General features: G+C 40.9%; 1 protein-coding gene across 1 annotated transcript in view; it reads left to right on the top strand.

Moving 5' to 3' along the window:
• The first annotated feature begins 16340 nt into the window (after positions 1–16340).
• LOC307034871 (seizure protein 6 homolog) overlaps positions 16341–26093 on the top strand; it is a 361762-nt gene continuing 352009 nt past the window's right edge. Inside the window, exon 1 of the mRNA XM_079673797.1 lies at positions 16341–16731. Within this exon, the coding sequence (XP_079529923.1) occupies positions 16659–16731 (73 nt within the window). The 5' untranslated portion in view covers positions 16341–16658. The remainder of the gene's footprint in view (positions 16732–26093) is intronic.

Below are 26093 nucleotides of genomic sequence, written 5' to 3'. Positions count from 1 at the left end.
TAACATTAGTGTTAGCTAATAAACTGGCAACTGTATTTGTGTGGCTGTTTGGTGCCATCTGGTCTTTGTGTCTTTGTTACACATGCTTGCGCTTCTGCCTATGCAAACACATATTTGGGGAATACATCATTTCCTACAGCACAATGTTTATTTAGTATAAGGCTTTCCAGAAAGCAAGTGATACAGAATATATATAATATCAAATACTTTATGAATGCTCACAGGTGGAATCATTTTATGATTGAGTCAAACTGGCTAAAATACATTCACTTATATTAAATATTCTAATAATATATAAAGGTCAGAATCCCAAAGTTCCCCCCAGAGGGTCCTTCTCTCCCACGCACACGATGGGACTAGTTTGTTTACTTCTGTAACGTAATGATATTAATATGGAACTCTTCTATTGGCACTCCAACCCATTGTACGTGATAGGCTAAGGGTCGGGACATCTCTAAGTGGTTGACCAATCACAACAGAGTCGGCCAGCTAACCAATCAGAGCAGACTGGGCTCTGGTTTCAGACAGAGGGTGAAAAGAGGTGCTGCAGCACAGGCAGCATGAGAAGAATAAAGAGCTTTTTGAACATTAAAGCATGGAGACATGTCACAGGAGAGACACAAAATACTGATATGAACCTCACAATTAGCATAATACATTTTTTCTGCCACACTCACTGACATTCAGCTTTCCGTGCCATGTGGCTGCCTGAACAGACGATTTGGCAGAAAAAATCTACCCTGGTGCCATGAGCTTTATTTGAGAGAAGGTCAGTCAGAAAACAAAATCTCCGCCTGAGTCTCAGGTACCACTCCTCTGCTATTTACCTGACATTCACTGCTGCCAATGTATTCTGTTTAAATATCAAGCAACTCTTGTAAATATTCATGACAACGGCCCATACCAACAGGACAAGAGTATGCACAGGCACATCTAATGAATAACTGAAGTCTCATGAATAATGAACACATTTTCCCCCACCGCCTCAGATTCAGGTAGAGACTCTGCAGGTTCATTGTTGTTCATGCGTTGTTCCAGCAACCACGGCAGAACTGAAGACGAGTCTCTCCACTTGGCCTCTGCTGTGGTAATGACACTGTTTGACCGCTCTCTCCTGTACATGAATTGTAGAGGATTAGCTGCCTCACTCTCCCTCTGTGGCCCCTATGGCTGCCAACTTTAATGGCTGCTCTTTGCCTGTCAGATGGATGTGCGCTCGGTGAGGGGGAACAGGATTACCTTTGCTTCAGGAGGGTGTTTATGGATAAAAGCTTACACTTCACTCTCTTTATCTGTGTATACAATATACGCTGGCATCTAGATATATTTTTCTGGGTTTAAAGTCTATCTATGATGCCAGGGCATGCTGAACATCCACCATATGAATGAAATCTGAATAGTTACACATACTAAACTAGCCAGTCATTCTCCCTGGGACACTGTGGCATATCTTAGACTTTATTCTCTGCTGGGGGATGGTGAGACAGCTGTCGATATGCCTCCCTCTGGAGCTGGCAGACAGGCAAAATCTCTCTGCTGAAAAGACATGGCTGCTATCCCACCAGCCTGCAAATGGATCCAGAACCCGGAGAGTCATACGAGCAGCATGGCGCCACAGTGCTCACAATCACCCAGAGAAATGTACGCTATAACTCGTTCATAAATGACTCCCTTCTTTTAATTTTTGCACTTTCATATTTTTTATTCCTTAAACAGTGTAACTGAATTGATCAATTGATTCAGTCATTGTATGTGTACTCACAGAAAAAAAACCTCAACTATTTAGTTATTTCAGACATTAACGTTAGACTTACACAAAAGTGTCATGTCTCGAAAGATAATTTAAGTTTGATTATTTTAATTAAAAATGTTTTAAAGTAACTCTTCCTCTCGTTTCAGGTCTCCCCGCCCCTTTGTGTCACCCACCCGGCCCTGATTGTGTCGACCTGTTTAGTTTGAAATGTTGTTTACTGTGCTAACTCCAGTAAAAACCTTATTTCATACACCTTCTGTGTTTGAGTCATTCATTTGGGTTCATGCCTCAAAGTTCGGTCTTGACAAAAAGGTAGGTGATCAAAAGTATCAAACACTTGATGCAAACCACTGAATAAATCCTGACCAATAAGATGCTAAGCTGTGTTCCAATGACAAATACAAATGCATAGGCAATAGTATAAGTCCATGTATGCACATGTATACCTCTCTGCACAGTAAATGAGTTGAATACATACAATACACACAGGTCAATAATTGGTTCAGGGATTCTCACATGTGGGTAGGAGGAAAAGGAGGGGGTAACCTCCACAAGCCTTCATGTCCAGTTTTAAACGGCAAAGATACAATAAAGAAATCTTATTATTATTAAAATATATAACCATAGTTGCAGTATGCAGAAAGCATAAATTCCCAATAAGGGACCACAATGGAAATAAGCCTAAGGGCTTTGTTATGTTATCTCAACTTTTCTTTTAGTGTAGGCAATTATTGCCCTGAGCTGCTGTTTATTTAAAAATGTATTCATCTAACACACATGTGTCAAACTCAAGGCCCGGGAGCCAAATCAGGGCCTTGGTGGATTTAATTTCGGCCCGCAGGATAATTTCGAATTACTATTAGATCTGGCCCGCCGGTATATTGCACGCACACCTTCACTCAATCCTGAGGGTTTCCTCCGCTCAGAGCCTGACCCCAAACATTGATGAACTTGCATCCAAGAGGAGATGCCAAGTATCTGCTTGAACTAGCATCACCAAGCAGCACACTGAGTTTACATGGATGTTTCCTTCTGCACTTTGTTTCTTAAGACAACAGGGCATGTTTGTTTTTTTCTTTGAGGGAAATAGTTTTTTTGAAGCTGTTGTTGGCCTGTGGAAAAATGTAATAATAAGAAATGACTCTGGAAAAGCTGCAGAGAGAGCCATAAGTAATTAACGCAACTGATTATTTAATGTTTAATGTTGTTTTTATAGGCAATCATTTAAGCTTTGTTGGTTCCAGGTTTAATATGTGTAATAAGTTCATTTCAATAAGTCCTGCTATAAACATTGAACCAGTCCGGCCCTCCACTAGTACCCATTTTTTTTATTTTGGCCCACTGTGCACACTGTCATGTCCAAGAAACTTATTGTGAAAGTTTATTCTTTAAGTGTGAATTTCATGTGGAAACAGTCACTTTTTTGGGCTTCATCATTTCCCCAGGTCAGGTTATGATGGACCCAGAGAAGGTTAGCGCAGTAGCCTGTTGGCCTACCCCTGACTCTCGCAAAAAAGTGCAGCAGTTTTTAGGCTTTGCTAATTTTTACAGACGTTTTGTGCGGAGCTTCAGCGCTATTGCAGCCCCTCTTCATGTCCTCACGTCCCCTCAGGTGCCTTTTGTGTGGTCTCCTCAGGCTGAGGAGGCTTTTTCTCGGCTGAAAAAGATGTTCACCACTGCCCCCATACTTACCATGCCGGATCCCACTCGCCAGTTCGTGGTGGAAGTGGATGCCTCCAACGAGGGGGTGGGAGCGGTCCTCTCCCAGCAACAACAGAAGGACAACAAACTTCACCCCTGCGCCTTCCTGTCCAGGAAGCTCTCCCCGGCAGAGAGAAATTATGACGTGGGAAACCGTGAGTTGCTGGCCGTGAAGTTAGCGTTGGAAGAGTGGAGGCATTGGTTGGAGGGAGCCGAGCATCCTTTTGTGGTCTGGACCGATCACAAGAACCTGGAGTACATCAGAAAGGCCAAAAGACTGAACTCCCGCCAGGCTAGGTGGACCTTGTTTTTCAACCGTTTTGACTTTGTTCTTTCCTACAGGCCGGGGTCTCAGAATGTCAAGCCTGACGCTCTGTCCCGTCTGTTTGACCCTGTGCCTGCAGCCAAGGAGCCGGAACCCATCATCCCATTGAACCGGGTGGTAGGAGCGCTGACTTGGCCAGTAGAGAAGGAGGTAATACGTGCCAATGCTGGAGCTCCTGCACCAAGGGGTTGCCCGCCTAACCGGATTTTTGTTCAGGAGGCCGAGCGACCACAGGTGATCCACTGGGCTCACACTTCGCTGCTCACCTGTCACCCCGGAGTCAAGAGAACTATGTTCATTGTTAAACAACGTTTCTGGTGGACATCCATGGAGAAGGAGGTGAAGGAGTATGTGGAGGCGTGCCCTATCTGCGCTCGAAACAAGACCTCTTCCAGGTCGCGAATAGGGTTATTACAACCACTCCCTATTCCCAACAGGCCCTGGTCAGAGATCTCCATGGACTTCGTCACTGGCCTGCCCCTCTCTAGAGGTAAAACCACAGTTCTCACGGTAGTGGACAGATTTTCCAAAATGACACATTTCATTGCTCTGCCAAAGATGCCCTCAGCTAAGGAAACGGCGGAGGTCATGATGCAGAATGTGTTTCGGCTTCATGGTTTCCCTAAGGATATTGTCTCCGACCGGGGCCCCCAGTTTGTGTCACGCTTCTGGAAGGAGTTCTGCAGCCTCATCGGTGCCACGGTCAGTCTCTCGTCTGGATATCATCCGGAGTCTAACGGCCAGACAGAGCGCCTAAATCAAGAACTGGAGACCTGCCTGCGCTGCCTGGTGTCCCAGAATCCATCCTCCTGGAGCGAGCACCTCACCTGGGTTGAGTATGCACACAACATCCTCCCTACTTCTGCCACGGGCCTGTCCCCGTTTCACTGTGTTTATGGCTACCAGCCGCCACTGTTCCCAGCCACGGAGAGGGAGGTCACGGTCCCGTCTGCCCACGCTCTGGTCAGGCGTTGTCGGCGCGTGTGGGCTGCGGCTAGGAAGATACTCTGCAGGAATTCACAACTGGTTAAAAGAGCAGCAGACCGAAAACGCCGACCAGCCCCTGTATACCAGCCAGGCCAAAAAGTCTGGCTCTCTACACGAGACCTTCCCCTCCACGTACTCTCCCGAAAACTGGCTCCCCGGTTTGTGGGTCCTTTTCCCATCACCAAGGTCATAAACCCAGTCTCAGTGAGACTACGGCTTCCCAGGGCCATGAAAGTACATCCCACCTTCCATGTAGGGAAATTAAAACCATTGAAGGAGAGCACTATGGTTCCCACCGTCAAACCCCCCCCGCCCCCCCGGATGATCGATGGAGGTCCGGTTTACACGGTCAAGTCACTATTGGCTAGTCGGAAAAGGGGTAGAGGGCGACAGTTACTGGTTGACTGGAAGGGTTATGGTCCTGAGGAGCGGCAATGGATTCCTTCCCGCTTCATCGTGGACAAAAGCCTCATTGAGGATTTTGACCGCCTCAACTCAGAGGAGCCTGGGCCGTCAGGAGCCGTCCCTAGAAGGGGGGGTACTGTCATGTCCAAGAAACTTATTGTGAAAGTTTATTCTTTATGTTAGAGTTGTCATGTCCTTTTGTCTTGTGCTTTATGTCTATACCCTTAATTATTTCTTCCTCTCATTTCAGGCCTCCACGCTCCCCGCCCCTTTTCTGTCTCCTGCGTTCCTTGATTATTTTCCCCGCCCTGATTGTTTCCAACTGTGTCCCCTTTACCTGTGTATATATTGTGTTAGCTCCCTCCTGTTAATTGTCAGTTCGTTGTCTCTCGAAGACCACGTATCGGCTTACCTCACGGACCTTTTCACGGACCTTTCACGGACCTATGCTATAGATCGCATTATAGTTTTCCTCGAAAGAGTGGTTTTGTTTTCCTTGTTTTATTACTGTGCAAATTCCAGTAAAGTCTTTATTTTGAAACGCTATCTGAGTCTGAGTTTTGAGTCGTGCAATTGAGTTCATGCCTCAGTGTTCTCCCTTTGACACACACCCCTGATCTAACACATACAAATAAAGATTATGAGGACATTTCCTGATCTCCTGGCCAGTAGACTTAAATGTTTCTTTGGTATAAATTGAAACGTTATTTCTGAATGTAAAAAGGATTCCTGATCATCTATTGCGATTAACAAGTTCTGAACGATTAAGGCTGTATACAGACAGACAAGCTTTTTGGGTGAAGACAGCTATCTGCTTCAGATTTATATTTTATTCAGATTTAGTGATTGCAATTTTTAAAACATACCTCTAACAAATGTTTCTTACTAAGTCAAATGCCAATTTCGGTCCACGACAAACACAACTCAAACTTGACCCTCGCTTTTTGCAGAGATTTTAACTATTTTATACGGTAAGAACAAATCCAACTGTCGAAATGACACACATCACAAAAAAGACAGATACAGTACCTGAGCACTCTGGTGTTGCTTCCAGCTTGTTAGTCTGTGTGTCATCATGGCAAAGTGTGCTCCTGGAGACACCTATTGTAGCAGAGAAGAGGTTAGTGTGTTCAAATTGAATACAAGTCACATTTTTGAAAATGTCAGCTTGCATTCAAAGTTGATGGAGAGACATGATTGGGTATTCATTTATGCATCCTGCATTCTGCATTCACACAGGATGCTGCACACTTTGGCTTTATGAAACTCATGGACTTCTTACGGGTCCTGACTTCGGTCGCATAAAAACCCACAGGCAGGCACATCCAGTACAATCTTCCTTAATAAAATCATTACGTATTCTCTCTTCTGAATGAGCCGAGACCGGCCATGACAGAGCAGGGCTTCTATGATGCTCTGAACCCCGGAGGATCTGGGAATTGTTTGTTCTCAAGTCAGGCCATTTTAGATTTTGCAATGCAGGCCAGAGAGAAACATTATGCCTCTGTACATCATTTTTCTGATCAGACGGATAACAATCATACGATCTGCACCATATTAGGGAAAAACGAGAGCTACACTGGGACATGTTTCACTGCAGTGTGAACACAGCCGTGGAGAGCCTCGGCTATGCAGGTCACATCTGGTCACAGTGCAGAGAGAGAGAGGAGAATTAGCTGACCTCTCTTCTCTGAGCGGGAGCATGGACACTCCAGCAGGAAGCATGCAGTGGAATACTGAATGAGCCCATTTGGTCAAATAATACATAGCATTTTCTACGAAACAACTTTAAAATACCTCAACTACATGACACTCACACACATTCTGTGTCACGTGAGTCATTTAGATGATATGTTAATGAAGAAACAACACAGAGGTTTGATGTGTAGTTTTTGTTTGTTTACATGCATAACTGTAGGATTCCATTCCATTCAGCTGACGCTTTAATCAAAAGTGATTTACAATTAGTGCATACAACCATATAGAAGCACTCAAGAATCCTTCAGGTACATTAGCTTTCAATAAGCCACATCTGTGTAAGAGCTACTGCATTGGCCTCAAATAAGAGACACTTTTCTAAGAGCTACAGAAGAGAGATCTTAACAAATCTTTTTTACATCTTTTTTACTTTTCCAGGTTAATATTTTGTGCCTCTACTGGGAAATGTCTGCATGGTTTAATGTTGAGAAAGCTCTTTATTTTTCTCATACTGCCTTTGCTGCAGCACCTCTTTTCACCCTCTGTCTTAAACCATAGCCCAGTCTGCTCTGATTGGTTAGCTGGCCGGCTCTGTTGTGATTGGTCAACTGCTTAGAGATGCCTCACCCTTATGTGTTGGAGCGCTGTCCAATAGAAGCGGTAGTTTTTCATAGTGATGTCACTATGTTCTGGAAGTTAACAAATTACTACAATCGAGGCGTTTGAGGCAGGGTGGGAGTTTGTGGGAGAGAAACTCCCTCTGGATGGAACTTTGGGATTTTCGCCTTTGCAGACAATTTACATGCACAGAAACCTTTATACACTACAGGGAAGGGAAAACCCTAAAAAGGATAATAAGTCTCCTCTAAATTATTGCGATGGTGCAGTCGAAACATATGGATTCTGTATTCATACAGAGCATAGAGTGAAAAATAAAACCTTGATTAAATGTTATTCCATAATTCCCCAGTCGTGGCAGACAGGGCTTCACTGCCAGAATAACTACAGGAGGAGCTGCTGGGGCAACCTACCCGAGGCTCTGAAGGGGAAATAACCCAGTGTCTAAAAGAAGCAGCCACAACACTTTTGCTTATTAAGACAAATAAGCCCCAGTGGCAGAGCAAAGTGCAGAGGAGCCCTAATGTGCTGCTGTTATAGAAGGTAATATAACTGAGCCACTTGCTTTTCTCCAAACTTCATCCAATGAAGTCACTCTTCTCTGATCTAAAGGGAATAGAAATATCTGTCAAAGCTCTACGTACGGCTTGTTCTAAATCCTGCTAATTACTGTCTCGTACATTGCTCGAACAGGGAGTGAACAGAGAGAGGAAAAAAACAACTTTTGTAAAGCAGGTCTATTGTTAGTCTGAAGACCTGCTAGAGTAAATGTTGTATACTCCCTGATAAAAAAGTGTCAAAGAGAACCAACACATCTTCAAAGTGTTGTTATATTAAGAGAACTAAGACCCAGTTACACCACCATTTCAGGTTCTGACATTTTGACATACAATTAATTAATTTGAAAGGAATCACTGATTTCATTGGATTCACTCACGGAGGAAAAGTACACCTGTATGGAAGTCAGAAGACAATCCACAAATGTGTACCATAAAACAAAAATATATCCACAAACATGCAGTTTTTTGTGTAATATCCCCAAGGATACAAAGGAAATAGCAAATATGAAGGTTTACATGTAAAGTGATGTTTCCGCATTTGTGGATCACTTTGCAGTGAAATTACATAAACTATTGTGGATTCCTTCCTATTTGTCTTTGCAGAAGATATGTAGAAAATCCATATGAAAGAAGCTGATCCTAGCTTCACCAGGTGGTGGCTCTGGTGGCGGGAAGAGACTAAACTGTAAATTAATGTATCAAGAGAAGTGGATAGAGCATAGAAGGCGAGCCTGTTCATTCCTTTGAAAGCTACTCAGTGGCCCATGAAGCCAAAATGTCAACAAGAACAAAAATACCCGGAACTTCAAGGGACCTCCCACATTCATTTGGCCCATAGAGCATGCACACTCACGCTTTTAACAGCCCCCAATTCGCTGTGTCACGCCTCGACCAAGTCAAAGGAATGGAGAGGAAATCTAACTCTGGATTTGGTTTTTGTTGCATTTTAAGACTTAAATGCCCTGATATATGACCCTTGATTTAAATAGGGGCTATTCAAGTGTTCATACTGGGTTTATGTCAAAAAAGCGATCCGCTGCTTGAGGCGAAAGTAAGGGAATGAGAGTATTTTTGGGTACTATGACATCATGTCCCTGAACAGGGAATGTAGTGGCTCTTAGGACCTGGCGGCGAGTCATACAAGTGTAGTACCACTGTTTCGCCACTACGAAAATCTGCTTCAACGCCAAGATAACTTCCTCCCTACACACGGTTCCGTTGTGTGCTTCAACGGAGATGCTTCCCATTCACTTTGATGGGGTAACGTCACGCTTTGCCGAACTGCATTGTGGTTCCATTGCTTCGCTTTGCCTCCGTTGCTCGAGCTGAAAGTTGAGAAAAGTTCAACTTTTCAATGTTGACGGAAGCGCCAGCCAATCAAATCATATGCCAGTACAAGCGCTAGCCAATCAAACCGCGTGCTTGTGTGTCCGGGGCGGGAGATTAATGTGATTGGTTGTTGGTCGCGCAGCAGACACGCCCACCGGCAAGCTTCAACGCGACGGAACCATAGAGGCTTCTCAATTCTTAAATTTCCCCTCCTCGACTCCCCTCCTCGAGACTTAGTCCCGCCAACAGGAGATGCGAGCGGAGGACCGAGGAGGGGAACCGAGGAGAGAGGAGGGGAAGCAGCAGACGTTTAAAGAAATGAGAACTCCTCTCCTCTGGGCGGTCATATTAAAGCGACGTCCGTTCATTATTACGTGACAACAGCTGCATCAGCTGTCGAGTGTTTTGTCATAGCGCTGTATTTTATCATCTCTGTTAGATCAGCTGAACATTGTTCCCCCACATGTTTACTTTGAATTCATTGAGAGTGCGGTATAATGAGACAATAACAGGCTACAGATGCGGACACACACACACAAATATATTTATATAAATATATACAATTTAAAGTATAACAGCACTCTCATAATAACGTAACACAATCAGAGACTGGATATATCCCCTCCTCTCTATGGTCGCTGAAATGGGGAATTGAAATTACGGGCCAAAAGTTGTATTTACAAGTATTAAAAGTAAGCAGAGGACACCAAACCAACTGAGACCCGTCTGTCCGCCGCATCTACGCACTGTAGTACAACACACACACCTACACACTGTACCACACACACACACACACCTACACACTGTACCACACACACCTACACCTCCTAAAGCATAATCAGGCTACAGCCGTTGTGTATTTTATTATGTGAAGCACTAAATGGTCTTAGAAAAATATTGACTCTTTGTTTGTAGTTATCTACTAAACTAAAGCAAATAAAGAGAGTAGGCCTGTTATACTGAGTGATATATATTTTACACACTGCTCTGTTTTCTGCACGGACCTCACAGCTGCAGGGGCGGTTCTAGGGGGGCAGGGGGGGCCAGTGCCCCCCTAACACTGACCTCTGACCCCCCTGTGGCCCCCCTAAAAATGAAAAGTGAAAAAAGTGAAAAAAATGAAAAATGTATGATTTATTACACGATTTATTGAATGACGGAATAGGCGGAACTAAGGTTATTCGTCATTCTAGTTGGACCCATTAGAGTGGTGCACTCAGGACCCATTAGAGCGGTGCACTCACTTTCACTGTCCGGCTGAAGCGCGCGAAAAATAAACACTTTTCATCTCGGATCATCAGAGGCTGTTGCATCCGAGAAAGAATGATTGAAACCTAAGTTTCGAGAGACTACCACGATAATTGAAGGTGAGTTAAACTATTGTATCCGTGTAATTGTAGATGTAAAGTAGAGATGTAACTGTTCATTGCCTTTATTTTTATATAAATATGATATGGTGTTAGTGCAAAAAATGTACTTAAGTATAACTTAAGCTGAAGCTAACAGTAATAACTATAAGATATATCTGAAATAAATGAGTGTACTGAAACAAATACCAATAACTGTATTGCATTGTTTTCTTATGCGCAATTACTTCATACTGTCTAGTTCTCTTTTTCGTCCTGCATTTATTGTGCCCCCCTCAGAAAATAACTGGCCCCCCAGTGGCCCCCCCAGTCAAATTGGTCTAGAACCGCCACTGCAAAGCTGTTCTCTGTGGAAACATCGCGACGCAATGAAAGCAGTTTCTAAAATAATATCCAGGGGATGCATGCAGAGCTGTCATTGGCTGAGATAAGTCCGGCCGTGCGTCACGCCTCCACCGTTCCCGGAAATGCATCCGCGGAGGAGCCGTGGAGGAACCATCAGTGTATCCTCGGTTATAGCTCCTCCAGAGAGCCTCCTCGACGCTCGATCCTCGGTCCTCGGTGTGCATTTAGAGAAATGAGATGTCCTTCAAAATGGCGCGCTGAAATTCATTTCCGGCTCACTACATGAGGACCGAGGAGTCGAGGAGGGGAAATTTGAGTATTGAGAAGCCTCTCATGTGTACGATACGTAAGGGACTAGAAACAGATCCACGTGATGACCCAGCATGCCTTGAGACATATTACACACGTCAACCTCAGAAAAAACAAGGAACAGCGAAAGATTTGGGGATCACCAAAGTCAGCAGGATTCATAATCTATATTCATAAAATCAGGAAAAAAATGCATAAAGCAATCAACCCTTGCTCAGTGTGTGTGTTTGTCAGAGACTTTGGAAGTGTGTGTGTGTTGGGAAAGGGGCTATCCAACATGTTGTCTGGATTCGTCGTCCCTTGAACCAAGGGTTCTGGCTGCTGGTGGGGCTGAATTGGTGTGGGGATATTTTCTTGGCTCCCTTTAAGCCCCCTTGTTACTAAGTCCATCTGTAGTGTCTGTCCATCCACAGAATACCCATCTCCTAATGGCTTTTTCAAGCAGGATAACCGGCCATGTCACTAAGCACAACCGACAGCATCTTCTGACTGCCCAGCCAGACCTGCCGGACCAAATTAGCATTCATATTTTTGAATACCCTTTCTTGAAAACTCCAATATTGTAGGTGCTATTTGTAATTTGCGCACACAACTTAAATATCTGTGGTGTAGAAGTGGATAGGAATCAATAATAACATGGGGATACATTTCGGGAAAAACATAACAGAAGGGTTCCATGGATGATCGGATAGACTGAATATTTTTTCTTTTGGCCCCACCGTAAATCTTTTCTCACATCACATATCAAAAGGACATTTCATTTTCTTATTCACTTCTTGACTTGAAAATTCCTCAATTTCTTTAAGAAGCTTCAATAGCAATGCCATCATATTAAATATGTCACTCTAAAATTATTTGTGCAGATACAGTACAAAGTAATATGCTCCTGAATACTGTAATGTAAAAATATGTGTTCTGTCTGTCTTTTCATGTAAATATCTTTCATTCTGCTAGATGAAGCAATATTTGTGGGAAATTAAGTGATGTGGTTTTTGACTTGGCTGTCAGCTAAGACTGTGATTGGCAGATTCAACAGTAGGGCAACAATTACTCTGCAGGAGAGACATCTTTAAACTGGGGGAGAGACACAAAGAAAGATTCTTAGAAGAAGTGAGACCTGAAGCCCCAGTTTCTATATAACTGACCTAAATCCTGCAAAACACAAATACTCCCAGATTTGTAGCATAATAAGTGAACTGCACCAGTGCACCAGTGTAGGAATTATATAGAGCAATGTGTTGATCCGTGAAAATAAATTCCTTAAAAGAAACCAAAATGAACCTTTACAACATATATGATGGAAAGATAACATTGAATAGGCCTTAAAGCATTGGTTCTGTTGCCATCACATCTCATTATTATATATGATCCTGCTCAGAATGTGAAAGAGAGGTTGTGTGAGCCGTCTCTTGCTATAATACATGGATTTACATAAATGAAGACAGTTACTAATGTTCCTGATGCCGTTAGTCATAATCCTTAAAGGCGCTTTGTGGACTCTCCTTAAATCCTTAAAAATAAATGCACGTTTTTTGCCCGAAAATGCATTGTGTCTATCCTTAAGGCATAAAATGTTGATACATGTGTTGAATTATTTCTTTCTACATTAAACATTTGCAATGCCAACCACTTAATACTATATTTAACTAAGCTTAGTCAAGGTGAGTAAGGAACATGTGCAGCAAGACGTTCATTGATGAGAAAAGAACATCAACAGGTTGAGCAGGATTCTGAAGCAGAATCAGTTCCACAGCAGCTGGAACTACGGGGACAGAGCTTCGTAACTTAAAATGGCGGCAGTACTGATCAAGGTTTTCTGCCTTAAAACGGTCTGTTCAAATTGTATTCAATAAACCAGTCTTTAAACACTGTATGAGCCCATGACATATTCACTTTATTGTTTACTTCCTGTGTGTCTTATTTCCTGTCCTTTTTTTCTTTTCTTTTCTTTTCAATAATTTTAATTAATATTCAAAAAGTATTCCATGGTGTTTTCTGATGGAGGAAAAAGTATGTGTTTTTATGGTTAAAGATGACTTTAAAATAAACTGACTCCTTTTGGCAGATTGATATGACTGCACATAGTCTCATGATCAAAGTGAATATGCAACAATTAGCAACAATCTGCTATCCTTAGCAACGGTCTGCTATCCTTAGCAACGGTCTGCTAGCGAAAAAAGGAACAGATCGCTGAATGTCGAAATCAACCAATCAGATATGAGTATCTAACTAAGCCATGTTACAGATAAGTTTACTCCTGGTGCCACTCCGCCCTCGTTTGGCATTTGGTCCACCCGGTTACTTTGGGTAAATATCAGATACAGGATATTGTATCTCCTCTGTTCCTGCGCTGTATGTAAATAGACCTCACATGTGAGTGCTCCACATACTGCCGACTGTGCCTTTAATGTGATGAGTAATGCCTGTGCAGGACTTGCCTTTTACACAGTGTTGAATCTATGAATAGCATTTCTGCTGTGAGGCAAAAGTGCGTAAATCACAGCAAATGTGTTGAGGAGCTCCAACACGTTTTCTGTGTTGGAGAGTTTCTCCCCCTATTGACGTAGTGAGTCATTTCTCAGCGAGGTGAGCTGCAGCTAGAGGGATGTGCAGCACCTTGACTGTGAAAGCTTCAGAAGCTGAGCGTAGCTGCCAGAGGTTTCACTGGGTAGCCAGAGGTGCAGCAGTATGGGATGAATCAAAACCAATAGATGTAAAAGACGCAGAAGCTGGCTGATGCAACGCTGTCAAATCCAACTCGTGCTTGGTGAGTTAAAGCAGGAAGGGAGACAGGAATTAAGAACATTTACAAACACGGCTCAGAGATGAGACGCACATTTCATCAATGAGTGGAAAACAGCTCTCCTAACAGTTCTGCAATTATTCCCAAAAGGTCACTGTTCATATTCATTTGGTTCACAAGTGTTTCTTCTCTTTTATGCAGATGTAGCTATTTCCAGAGAGCAAACATGTAGATGTGCAGGTCATTGTATCGATAATATATGTAAAGGACTCATTAAAGCATTCCATTTTGCTTTGAGTTGCATTCTGTTTTTTTCTTCTTCTTGTTTTGACAGGAATGCAGGCCAACACATAATACGTAAGCAATGATATAGTGCCTGTGCCATTTGCATACTGAACTTGGCAATCCTCATTGTGTATGTTTAAATGCCTTACATTAGTCATTGCTTATCACATTTGGTTCACGAGGACTTTCCACATTGCTAATACTTTGTAATTGCCAGCAAAGCACAGAGAAGGATTTTCTCCAGATTCCGTCCACATGAGAAGAAATGATTCACCTCTGAATGTAAAGCCTTTTTGTTCAAAGCTGTTTGCTTCCAAACCAAATATCAACATAGCTGACTTGTATTGCTCTGTTTTACAATTGATCGACCCAACATTTCTGAAATAAATACTGTAGCTAGCCAATTCTAGCAATGGTAACTAGCTAGCTCATCAAGCTATTGTGAGCTCTATGAAATGCTCTGTCTCCTGCTGTCGACGTTTTGAAGACCTTTATTGTGCTAAGTGTGGTTTTCCCTTTCTTGTGGTTTGTTTTATCGGTGTTTAGGTATGTCAATGGTCTGCAAGGAATGAACTCCCAAAGCCCCCTCCAGAGGGAGTTTCCCCTCATTTGTAATGTTACAAGAGAAAAGGCTCTGTATGTGCCTCTATACCACAAACATATGTTCCAAAGGCTACACCAAAATAATGGAAAAAGCTGCAAACATTCAGTGTTATGTCATGGGAAAACGCAGCCTGCAAAGAGTTTTAAAGGGCAACACTACAGATTTATTACTACACTTCCATGAAGTTGGGGGATTTGTGAAAGCCAAATAAAAAAATGAATGGAGCCTGACTTTTGGTCCATAGCAGATGCCAAGCTAAACTACAATTTAGATAATGCAACTCAATAATGTCTTTACTTTGAACCATAATCGCTGTAAGACATGTACCGAATGCGATAGCAACTGAGTGTTCATAATGATGTAAGCTGAAAGGGGGCATCAAAGATGATGTTATGTAGATCCATGTGTATAATGTTAGACCCATATAATAACGCAATTTTACACCCATATGCCACCGTAATTACACTGTTATTACACCACTTTTATACCCATATTAGACCCATGCAACACACATATTACCCCATATTGCACCACAATTACAATGTAATTACACATGGACCTGTCAAATAAATGAATCCCCAAGGATACAGAAACCATTTCAGGGTCGATTGAAGTAAAGTTTGGGGTGGCTGTGGCTCAGGGGATAAAGGGGCCTCCACCAATCAGAGGGTCAGCGGTTCAACCCCCAACTCTGCAGTCAAAGTGTCCTTGACACTTAACACAAACCTTGCTTGTGTAGGCATGTCTGTAGTAAGTAAGTCCCTTCAGCTAAATTACATTACATGTCACTTGTTAGACGCTTTGATCCAAAGCGACTTACATGCTCAATACTGTGGGCAATCTCCACAGGAGCAATTTGGGGTGAAGTGTCTCAGGGACACAACAACATGCTGACTGCAGTGGGGTTTGAACCTGTGACCCCCTGATCCGAACACTAACGCACTAACCCACTGCACCACATGCCTCCCCTAAATGACATGTAATGTAATGCAATTTAGTGTAAAAAGTACTTCTTTCACCACTGTTAAAATTATTGCCATTCCATGGTTGCACGGATAGGGGAAAATATGAAAAAACAAGCCAAAAGTGAGACATTTTTTCAAGAAGTGAACAAACTCTTCAACGCCATTTTTCTTTTCTCAAAATAACAAACATTAATCCTATGGCTTAGGGTTATTTAGAGAGTCTGAACAAAACAAAACAAGTGCGTATTTAAAGAGTCAGTTTGGAACGTCCCAAACTTGGAACTTCGTTGCTTCTCGTGTGTTCCATTGGCCAACGCTAGGAGCTGTCCGCGGTGCTGAAGGCAGGCAGCGGAGCAGAACTCAGAGCGGGCCAGCACATACAGCAGTCCACGGGCTCCAGTCATCCAGTCAGGACAGTGTGAGGTCTGTGCAGTCTGCAGTCACCGTGGCAGCGCGACACTGAAAGCCCATCATCGCCTCGGTCAATGAGTGGAGCCAGACAGCGAGCGCTGAAGTGACCGATAGGAGCGCGTTCTTCTTCGTGCGTGCAGTCGCTGTTCGGCGGAGCTCTCAGTGCTTCAGTCCTCCGGAGGAATAGTGTTGATCTCAAGGACGTTCACTATACTAAAAGCTCGAGAAACGCAAACCTGGGAAACGGTTGAAAATGAACGCGATCAGAGATTATTTTCCTCTCCTGCTTGTTTGTGTGGCGGCGGTGACGGACGTTGGCGCTAAAGGTAAGAATTTGCACATATTTACTCCGCGTTTTTGTCTTTTTGAGTGTTAAGAAGAGCTTTGCCTCATATTGCTGAATGAGGTGTTTTTGTTGTGGATTTAAGTGTTATTTTGGCCCGGGAATCTTCCAGTTGTTTCTTTCTTTTGTCATTCCCTCCATGTGCTCACACCGATGCTCCTCACACTCTCCTTAATGTGACGGACACACTGACAGAAAGGTGCTGTTTTGTTAAACTTCGGTCAAATCATGAATGCAAAGCTTACCTATCCTCAAAGCCTTTTAAAGTCAGAACACATCTTATACAATCAAAATCCCTATCTAATAACAGTTCAAACTTATTTTATGCTTCCTCTGCAGCTTCTTTATCCTAGCCTTTAAGTTTTCCATTTTCTAGAAGACAGAAGGAAACTCAAGTTAGCAAACAGACTGATAAAAATGTCATTATCCAGCCTTGGAAAAAAAAACAAGAAGTGCTCCAAATGAATGCAACCTATCTCCTGGTGCTCTTGTCACAATAGTGGAAAAGCTGATAGTGTTTTTCGCAGTCTCCATGCATCATGCATCTCCTCTGACAAAATAGAGAAGGCTAAAAAACATGGGTGATGTTAGAGAGTGGTCTCCCTGGATAGTTGCAGCAATCTGACCAATCACTCACTTCCTATACTTCAAATGAAATCCCAGAGATTATTATTGAGTCCATTTTCATTCTCGTCCATTCTAGTGTGCTCCCACAAAAACAGTACATTTAAAACACATTTTTTATTTTCATTCTTTAATTCTTGCATATGTTACAGTTACCACAATTATTATCAGTCCAATACGCATGTATATATAAATATATATATATATATATATATATATATATATATATATATATTACTTTAAAACTGCGTAACACACACAGGCAAAGCATCAGAGTCACTTTTATTGCCATGTGCTCTTGCAAAGATAAGGAGTTGTTGATGCACCACGATAAATGCAGGGCATACGTGAAGACACATCATGTAACATTCTAAGGAAAACATGAACATTGTGTTAAGATATATATGTCTTAAGTGGAAATCCTGTGCAGTTTTGTTAAGAAATGTTAAAACATATTTTACCGGGCTATATTCTATGATATAATAAAGAATGTGGTGTGTGGAGACAGTAAATAAGTGCGTCACGATATTGCCAGCTGCAGTCAGAAAGAAAGTTTTTTTTGCTTCATCTTATTAACGGCAATTGAAACACAAAGGGGAATAAAGAAGCTGTGGGGGACATTTCCAACAAACATCTGAAATAATTAATTGAAAAGTATGAAATCTTCTCTTTGTGCGTTCTGAGAAATTTTGAATTTTCAGTTGGTATGAAATCATTGTTTTAATTGTATACTCTGCAAAACAGAACACTACAACAGTTAGTATTATATGTAGCTCTGTATAGAATTAGTAACCAGTTTACAGTAGGGATTTGGGAATAAAGTATAAAATTGGGAATAAAGTTTCAAGAAGGCCCACTCAATAAATAAATGCAGCATTATATTCTTCACTTCAATTTCAAGTATTTGTTTCTAGTCTAGGAAGATGCTGAAAAAAGAGTGAAAAGAAAGAACAGTATTTACACACACAAATCAGAACTTTAAACAATTCTTATTTAAATTCAGTTCATTCAATTTTTTCAATCACTTTATTACTGTACGTGTGGTTGTGAAATTATGAGCACAGATATCACATGATCGAACAAACGAAAACAATGAATGCTCACGAGAAAAGCTTGTGTTATTTCCTCCTGTTTACACAGTTTGACTCGTCCTCGGACCCTCTCAAAAAAGAGTCATTAAGTCCCCCTTCAGTGCCAACATTTATATTACAATACATATTCTGACAAATCCATCAGATATCTAATCACTTACACCAGGGGGCTCAAACTCAATTTCATCACGGGCCACATCAGGATTATGGCTGCACTCAAAGGGCCGGTTGTAACTTTAAGACTATATAAAAAGACATATATAAATATATATAAAATAATGTATTACATTACATTATTGCCTCTGCATTGGATTATTATCGGAGCAGAAGTCTGGGGCAAATAACTGCAAGTGTCTTCAGTGTGAATGTCACAAAATGATTTAAAAAGAAAAGCCAAATTCTGGAAAAAAAGTCAAAATCAGAAAACAGAAGTGACATTTAAAAAAGAAGTAACATTTAAAAAAAAAAGAGCTTATTCTAAGAAAAAAGGCATACAGTATTTAGAAGAAAAAAAGTCAAATTCTGAGAAAAAAGTCAAATTTGAGATGCATTGTGGGACATGCAGTTTATGGGCAACGTGCTTCTGTAAATCATTATGTAACCGTATAATAAACATATAATATTCTTTGCAAGCTCTTGTGGGGCCACAGAAAATGAAGTCACGGGCCTTGAGTTTGACACCCCTGACTTATACCTTTTAAATACACATTTTTTAGTGACATCCACAGCAAGATATTCATGTATAATGTGCTCAAATTGATACACCGTACATGATTTATTAATCATTAATGGACCCATTAGTTAGAACCCATGTCAAATGTCAGGGGTATTGTATAATTGTTCCAACATATTTTTGACAAGTAAATAACAAACAGATTGTCAGACAAAATGAACAAATCAATACACATAACATTAGTCATTTCCAGGCCCAATACGGACCCCTGAGAAACAGCAACATTAATGCTGTGGAGTCATTATACATAATGTTTTACTGTATGACACTGACACATTGTTCCAATATCTGTATTAGAGATATACGATCACTATGCTGAGGGAAGTACAGATATGAAACCCTGATTGGAATCTGATTTTTGATAGCGTCTCTATTACATCCATTCTCTCAGCCGCCTGTATAATGTAGACATATTAACTCAACCATGTTTGCTTTCACCATAAACATTGGTATCTTGAAAATAATGTGACAATACTTAGTTGTACCTACACAGCTTTTCAGATGTTGTATCAACCCCCCTCTGTTTAGACAACGTGCATCATATCTTTAAGCCTCTCCCCTACATGTTTAGATGTACAGTACTGTCCAGTGTTCATCATTCATCAATGCTCCAAGTAGTGTTTAAGAGCTTAACTCACAAAACATTCCATACATCTTTTAAGGATATATGTAACTAACACCTCAGGAAAAGTGGTGCAGTAATGACATATTTTCATTTACAAAAATGAATGGGAACTTTCCATTGGATGTTGTAAAGTTGCAGAAAAGAATATCTGTTGTAAACAAACCTTTTTGGCACATGTTTTGTTAAGCAGAAAGCTTTCTCACACCATTTCTGTTTTTGGAGCCTAAATGCAATTGACAGAAGTAAAAAAGTAATCTTTAAATAAACATGACTCATACGTCCACGGCAAAGCCAACGGAAGACCTGATGTTGAATGGTCTCATTTAGTCACTTATGATACATATATATTCAAAGTATAGGGTAATTACTGACGTATTGAGACAAGGAAACCAGAGTTCTTCAAATGTCAACTCATTTCCGGGGTTTTAGGATTCATTCCTCCACTCCATTAAATAACTATTTTTCAACATCATCCAACTTAACTAACTTGGGTTGGGTCAATTAATTTATTCGTTATGGTAATTCAGCTTATTAATAATGCTTGGGTCCAACTTAATTTTCTGATGTTATTCCACTTAACTTATTAAGGGTTGATTACAAATATTTGTTTAAGGATGGATCAGAACTGATAAAGTCGTATGTACAGTAGAAAAAGAATACCAATACATGAATTTGATCCAACTTACATAGTTTAAGTTGGACCATGGGAATTGATGTATACATTAATAAATCCATTAAATCACATGCAAATACATTCCATGTTTTATTTAAGTGTATTTAAAAATATATATTATTAGGGTAAATACATTTAAAATGTTTACAGAGCTTGAAATAAATGAAGTATCTTGAGGCAAGCAGCGTGGCAGAGGTTAGACGGTCTGTCCTTTTTTTGGCCCGCTGCTGGCTTCAGGGGGCTGTCCTCGACCTCTGACCTCTGGAAGGCGGACAGTCTCCCGGCAGGATTCTGCAATATACACATTCTGCTTTAAGCTTCAGCTTTTACTAGGGGGAATCTTGTGCAGCATTTAGATCACAATTATTATGAATCACAGATATTGTATGTTAAATATTGCCATCTTCTAAAGCATTGTGTTTCCTATTTTGAATATCTTTGTTTTCCTGCTCTCTACGCAGCCCTTTGTTTTTATTCATCTCTGTCGTGGATGAAAATAGATTTGTATGGACTGCCAACACAGTGACTTTCCTGCTCTGTTAGCCTTTCATATGAATCTGCATGAAACTCAACAGTCGTACAAGCAGACATGATGCTCACTGTGAGCACATTTACACTTTCTGCATGGTGATGTTTATACTTTGAAAATGGTGAGGTAAAAATGATTGGTTTTGAAAAGAAAAACATGCTCTGGAAAATGTTCCGCTGTGATGTGAAGAGAACATGATTAATTATTTATAACATATGATGGGAAAATGATAGGTGTCATGCTTTTCTTTCAAATCCAAGTTCGCACAGCACACTACACATAGCATCAAATAACATGTTACCTTAAGACACGCAACAAAGCTACAGCGCCTGCCCTCAGCTTCACGTGTGTCAAGCTGTTTTTGGAAATATGATTAACCCTTTGAACCTGAGGCATTGTGCATAAATAATGCAGTCGTTCTTCTCAGGGTTAAACATCTGTCAGACCCATGTAGCATGCAGTACTGCTGGACTCAGAACAACCAAGTCTTTTCTTAAGCTTTGACGTCCTTTCAGGATACTTTTCCACAAATTCATTTAAAAATCTATTTTATAAATTCCGATATTGCCTCTTAATAATAATGATTGTCATCAATGATAACAACATGGTCCCAGATGTGTGCATCACTTTTTAGTTTTCCTGATTGCGCATGCTTCGTCTGAATGTTTTCTAAACGATGTGCATGTATTGTTGAGTGGATGAAGATGTTTCTTCATTTCCATGTGTTTTGGCACATATGTGTTTTTTATTTAGCATTTCTTTGTAACTGCAGCATGTTTCCAAATGTTTTGGGCCATTGTAATTAGGGCTGTACCGGAATATCCGATTATCCGAATATTAATTCGTTGGAGTACTATTCGGGTTTCAATTTCGTTATTCGGATATTTGTTTTTTTCAGTTTGTTTTTTTATTTATTGAAAACTCCAATATCAACGTAAGAGCTTGTGCCTCTTCGGGAGGTGCTAACACTTAACCATAAACGTTATCGTTTACTTTCTCCGTCTATATATTTAGATATTATTATATGACTTTTTCTCCGTTAATCTCCGTTATGTTGTTTCCATAGCAACGACAACTTCCTGTCAACAGCGCTATCTCTCATTCAAAATGAAAGCATGTCCATACAAAATAAGAAGCCAAGCCAAATTACACTTAAGACATATACAACGTATACAACGTCAACGAAAGTAACAAACACAATGCCATATCCTTTTCAATTTCAAAGAACACACATTGGTTCTATAAACTATAAAACAACAATAGCCTACTGAAGAATAACAACATGAATTCCGTGAATAAACCGAAATACACGTGTTGAAGTGGTTCGCTGCTGATTACTAAGCCCTCCACCCCCCCACCCCCCCGCGCGCGGGCCGAAAATTCTAATATTCGCTACTGATTACTACCGAATATCCGGAGCCCGAAAAATGATATTCGGGACATTCCTAATTTTAATGCATTTGCACCTGTCGGCCACCATACAATAGGACAAGATGGAAGCTAAATCATTTCCAGATAAACATGACTTAACAATAACAGGTTACGAAAAATAGCATGACATGAGTATTTTATGAATCCGAGTGAAACATTTCCTTTGTTTTGTTTTTACATTACATTATCATTGGATAGCACCAAGATGTGAGAACTGCATCAAAATTGTTATAATATATCTGCAACACTCTCCTATGCCAACTATTTCCAGATATTTGTCATGTGTTAGAAACCCGCTGACGTACAAAGAAAAGGCAATGTCTGCAGTCCATGGCCTTGGAAATGGAAAATGTATATGTTTATAATACCCAGTAGCCACACCGTTCCTTACTGGAAGTTTTCCAGATATTTCAGCCACAGAGCCTCCACATCTGCTGGCACTGTTGTCATGGTGATGATTCAGTCTTTATTTCATGACCTTAGTGTTGAATTTTGGTCTGGCAAGTAACCTTTTGCTTGTTGTCGAAAAGATGTGGTGTGCGTAGCACTACAAGACAGGTACTGTAAGGATTTGGACCCAAAAAACACAGAACTGCACGGAACTGCTACTCAACTTAAGACTTTGCTAATATGGTCAATTCAGCCTGGTGGATAAAACATGTAAATAATTGTTATGTTTCTTAACAATTGCGATTTAGAGTTATATACATGGAAAATGTGTTTACCTGTGCGACATGGTGACATCACTACGTAACACGCACACTTCTATTGGTTAGCACTCCAACACATTGTAGGTCATTGGCTAAGGGACCGGACATCTCTTAGCCCTTGACCAATCACAACAGAGCTGCCAGCTAACCAATCAGAGCAGACTGGGCTCTGGTTTCAGACAGAGGGTGAAAAGAGGTGCTGCAGCATAGGCAGTATGAGAAAAATAAAGAGCTTTTTTAATTTCCTATTTCTTCCTTTCACTTTTATGAAAACATTTTGTAAGGTGTGAGGCTTATTCTCACGTATGAGTGCCAGCAGAAATCTAATGAGTGTGATATGGAAATGTTGGGATTACTGTGATAAACACATTATTTTTGGCTAAACCGCAATCTACAGACACCCACAATATTTAAAATTGAGAAGAATAAAGAGCTTTTTGGACATTAAAGCATGGAAACATGTCACAGTAAAGGCACTCAATACTAATATGAACCTGACAATGAGCAAAATAGGGCTCCTTTAAGCACTTCAATGAACCAGTTTTTCATCCACAGGTTTTAATTATCACCATACTGTTAAAGATAAGTATTCTGAATTTCTTTTTTTATCCCTTTAACAGTGTAAAATCACCACGCAACCTTCTTAGAAAAACTGCCCTACACTACAACGAAAAAATCAAGAAACAAACGTCTTCTCTATGACATACATAAATCAGGCTATTTCTTTGATTACAGTCTGTTCTGAGTGAGAGCAGCAGCACTGTGAGGTGTGGTAGCTGAAACGTTTTGATGATGTCCCCGAGGTGCTGGGGTCAGGCATCCTGTCCTTTTTCCTTCAGATTACTGCCCAGATAAATAGGTTGGCCTTGGCTGACCCGGAGCAAGCGATGCCTCCGGAGCCCGCCCCCACCCTCCAGGGGCCCGCTCGCATTGTCACTGCCTGTCATCACTGTCAGCGCTCTGCCTCAAACTAATGGCTGCTGCAAGACTGACTGGATTGGGCCAACAACAACTCAGTTCACACACACACACACACACACACACACACACACACACACACACACACACACACACACACACACACACACACACACACACACACACACACACACACACACACACACACACACACACACACACACACACACACACACACACACACACACACACACACACACACACACACTGTGGTAGTAAAGTGAAGTTACGCACACGCCAACGTTTCTTTCAACTGCACACCAATTCCAGTGTTCAATTGTATTGACCGGTTGGAAATTCAAGACTAATGTGTTTTAGAGTTGTTGAAAGCAGGGCATGATTTATCAATTTCGGGGCAAAGGGGCAAAAACAACCTGTTGGCCCCTATGCCCCCACTCTGTGTGTTATGCACGTATAGTCAGTAATTCGTTTTAAACATTTAAAATGAATTAAATGTCTAGAAAGTAATATCATTTTTAGCCAGTAAATCCAGGTAAAAGCTGCCCATATAATACTCACAACACTGTTTTTAAGTGAAGTAAGTGTAAGTATATCACAAGAGTGAATTGCCGAAAGCCAGCTTTTTCATGCACATTATTTTTAACATTATGATACCAACAAAGATAACACATTTGGAATTTGTCTTTTATCAGTGTATTCTTCTAACAATTCTAACCCGTCTTTTAAACTAAAATGAATAAAAGCGATCACAGACAGGCTGATGTCAGGTATAGTTCTAAGGTTAGGGGCAGTGTTGGTGGCAGCCTGGTAGGTGCTTGTATAAATGAAGGCAGTGAGAGGCAGCCCTCGTCAGTTTGAGTCTGTCAGTCGCTCTGAGATGGTATTGATTAACCGTGGAATCTGAGCGGACTTCATTCGTTACATGCTCGTCCCGGCCATGTCAAGAAAACCAATTCATTCATTATTTCTTCGGGCTGTTTGCTTGTGTCCATATAGTTTCTGTACAGCACAAAGCATCACATGAAGCTGTGAACTGTTCGAGCAAAGACTTCTGTGGAATCTTCTTCTTGTACTAAAGACATGCACAACGTATTGACCCTCATATCAACACTTGATAAGCAAAGGTTTGCATGCTAACATCTTCCACCGCAGACTGAAAACCCCACAGTTTGGAATGCAGCTTGGCCAATAAGGAAACATCTCTTTCCTGTATGTACTGTAGCACTTAAGTAGGCTCATTTGAATCCAATACAGTAGCATTTAAAGGGGTTTGGCTTATTGAAAGCTAATGTACTTTCAGTATTCTTGCTTTATTTGAGATTATAGCTTCATGGTTGAATGCACTTATGTAAGTTACTGTTTAGTTTTAACATCACATTGAACATGATAAACATGATACCCGCTGAACATTACAATGCTAGAGTTGTCATTGACCGTATGTTAGCATGTTGACAGGAGTATGGAGCAACAGACATTCAGGATTTTTTTGTATAAGTTTCTGTTTCTGTTAGAGAATAACAACGCCTTAATTTTCTCTATAAAACCAGGTTAATGGCTAGGATAAAATGACAATAAAACTGTACAAAGTTGTATTTGCATCCAAAGACTGATGAACTTGAGGATATATTTGATCACACCCCATTAGTGAGGATTACACTTCAGAGAGACTGCGGGGGTGGCTTTATAAGAGCTAGTTCTGGTAACAGCTTTTAATTTTAGCCATTTAAGAAATAATATCATAATTTCACAGCACACTTACTGAAGACATTATAACAAAAGTACAAAAGTAATGATTCTTCATCATAGAATATAATAATTTTTGAAAAACGTCACATTATTCTTGGATTCACTTCATGAGGACTTTTAGTGACATGTGACTTTTTGCACTTCACACATGATACCTGTCTGTGAACTGTAATATATTCATACATTAAAAATGAAACTTGAAATCTCTTCTCCACGGCTTGAGAAGATGAGTTTTGCACAGTCT

Source organism: Notothenia rossii, assembly GCF_949606895.1.
Source record: "Notothenia rossii genome assembly, chromosome: 4".
NCBI classification, from domain to species: Eukaryota; Metazoa; Chordata; class Actinopteri; order Perciformes; family Nototheniidae; genus Notothenia; species Notothenia rossii.
The sequence above is the reverse complement of the archived record's forward strand: the minus strand, read 5'-3'. Positions and strand labels throughout refer to the sequence as shown.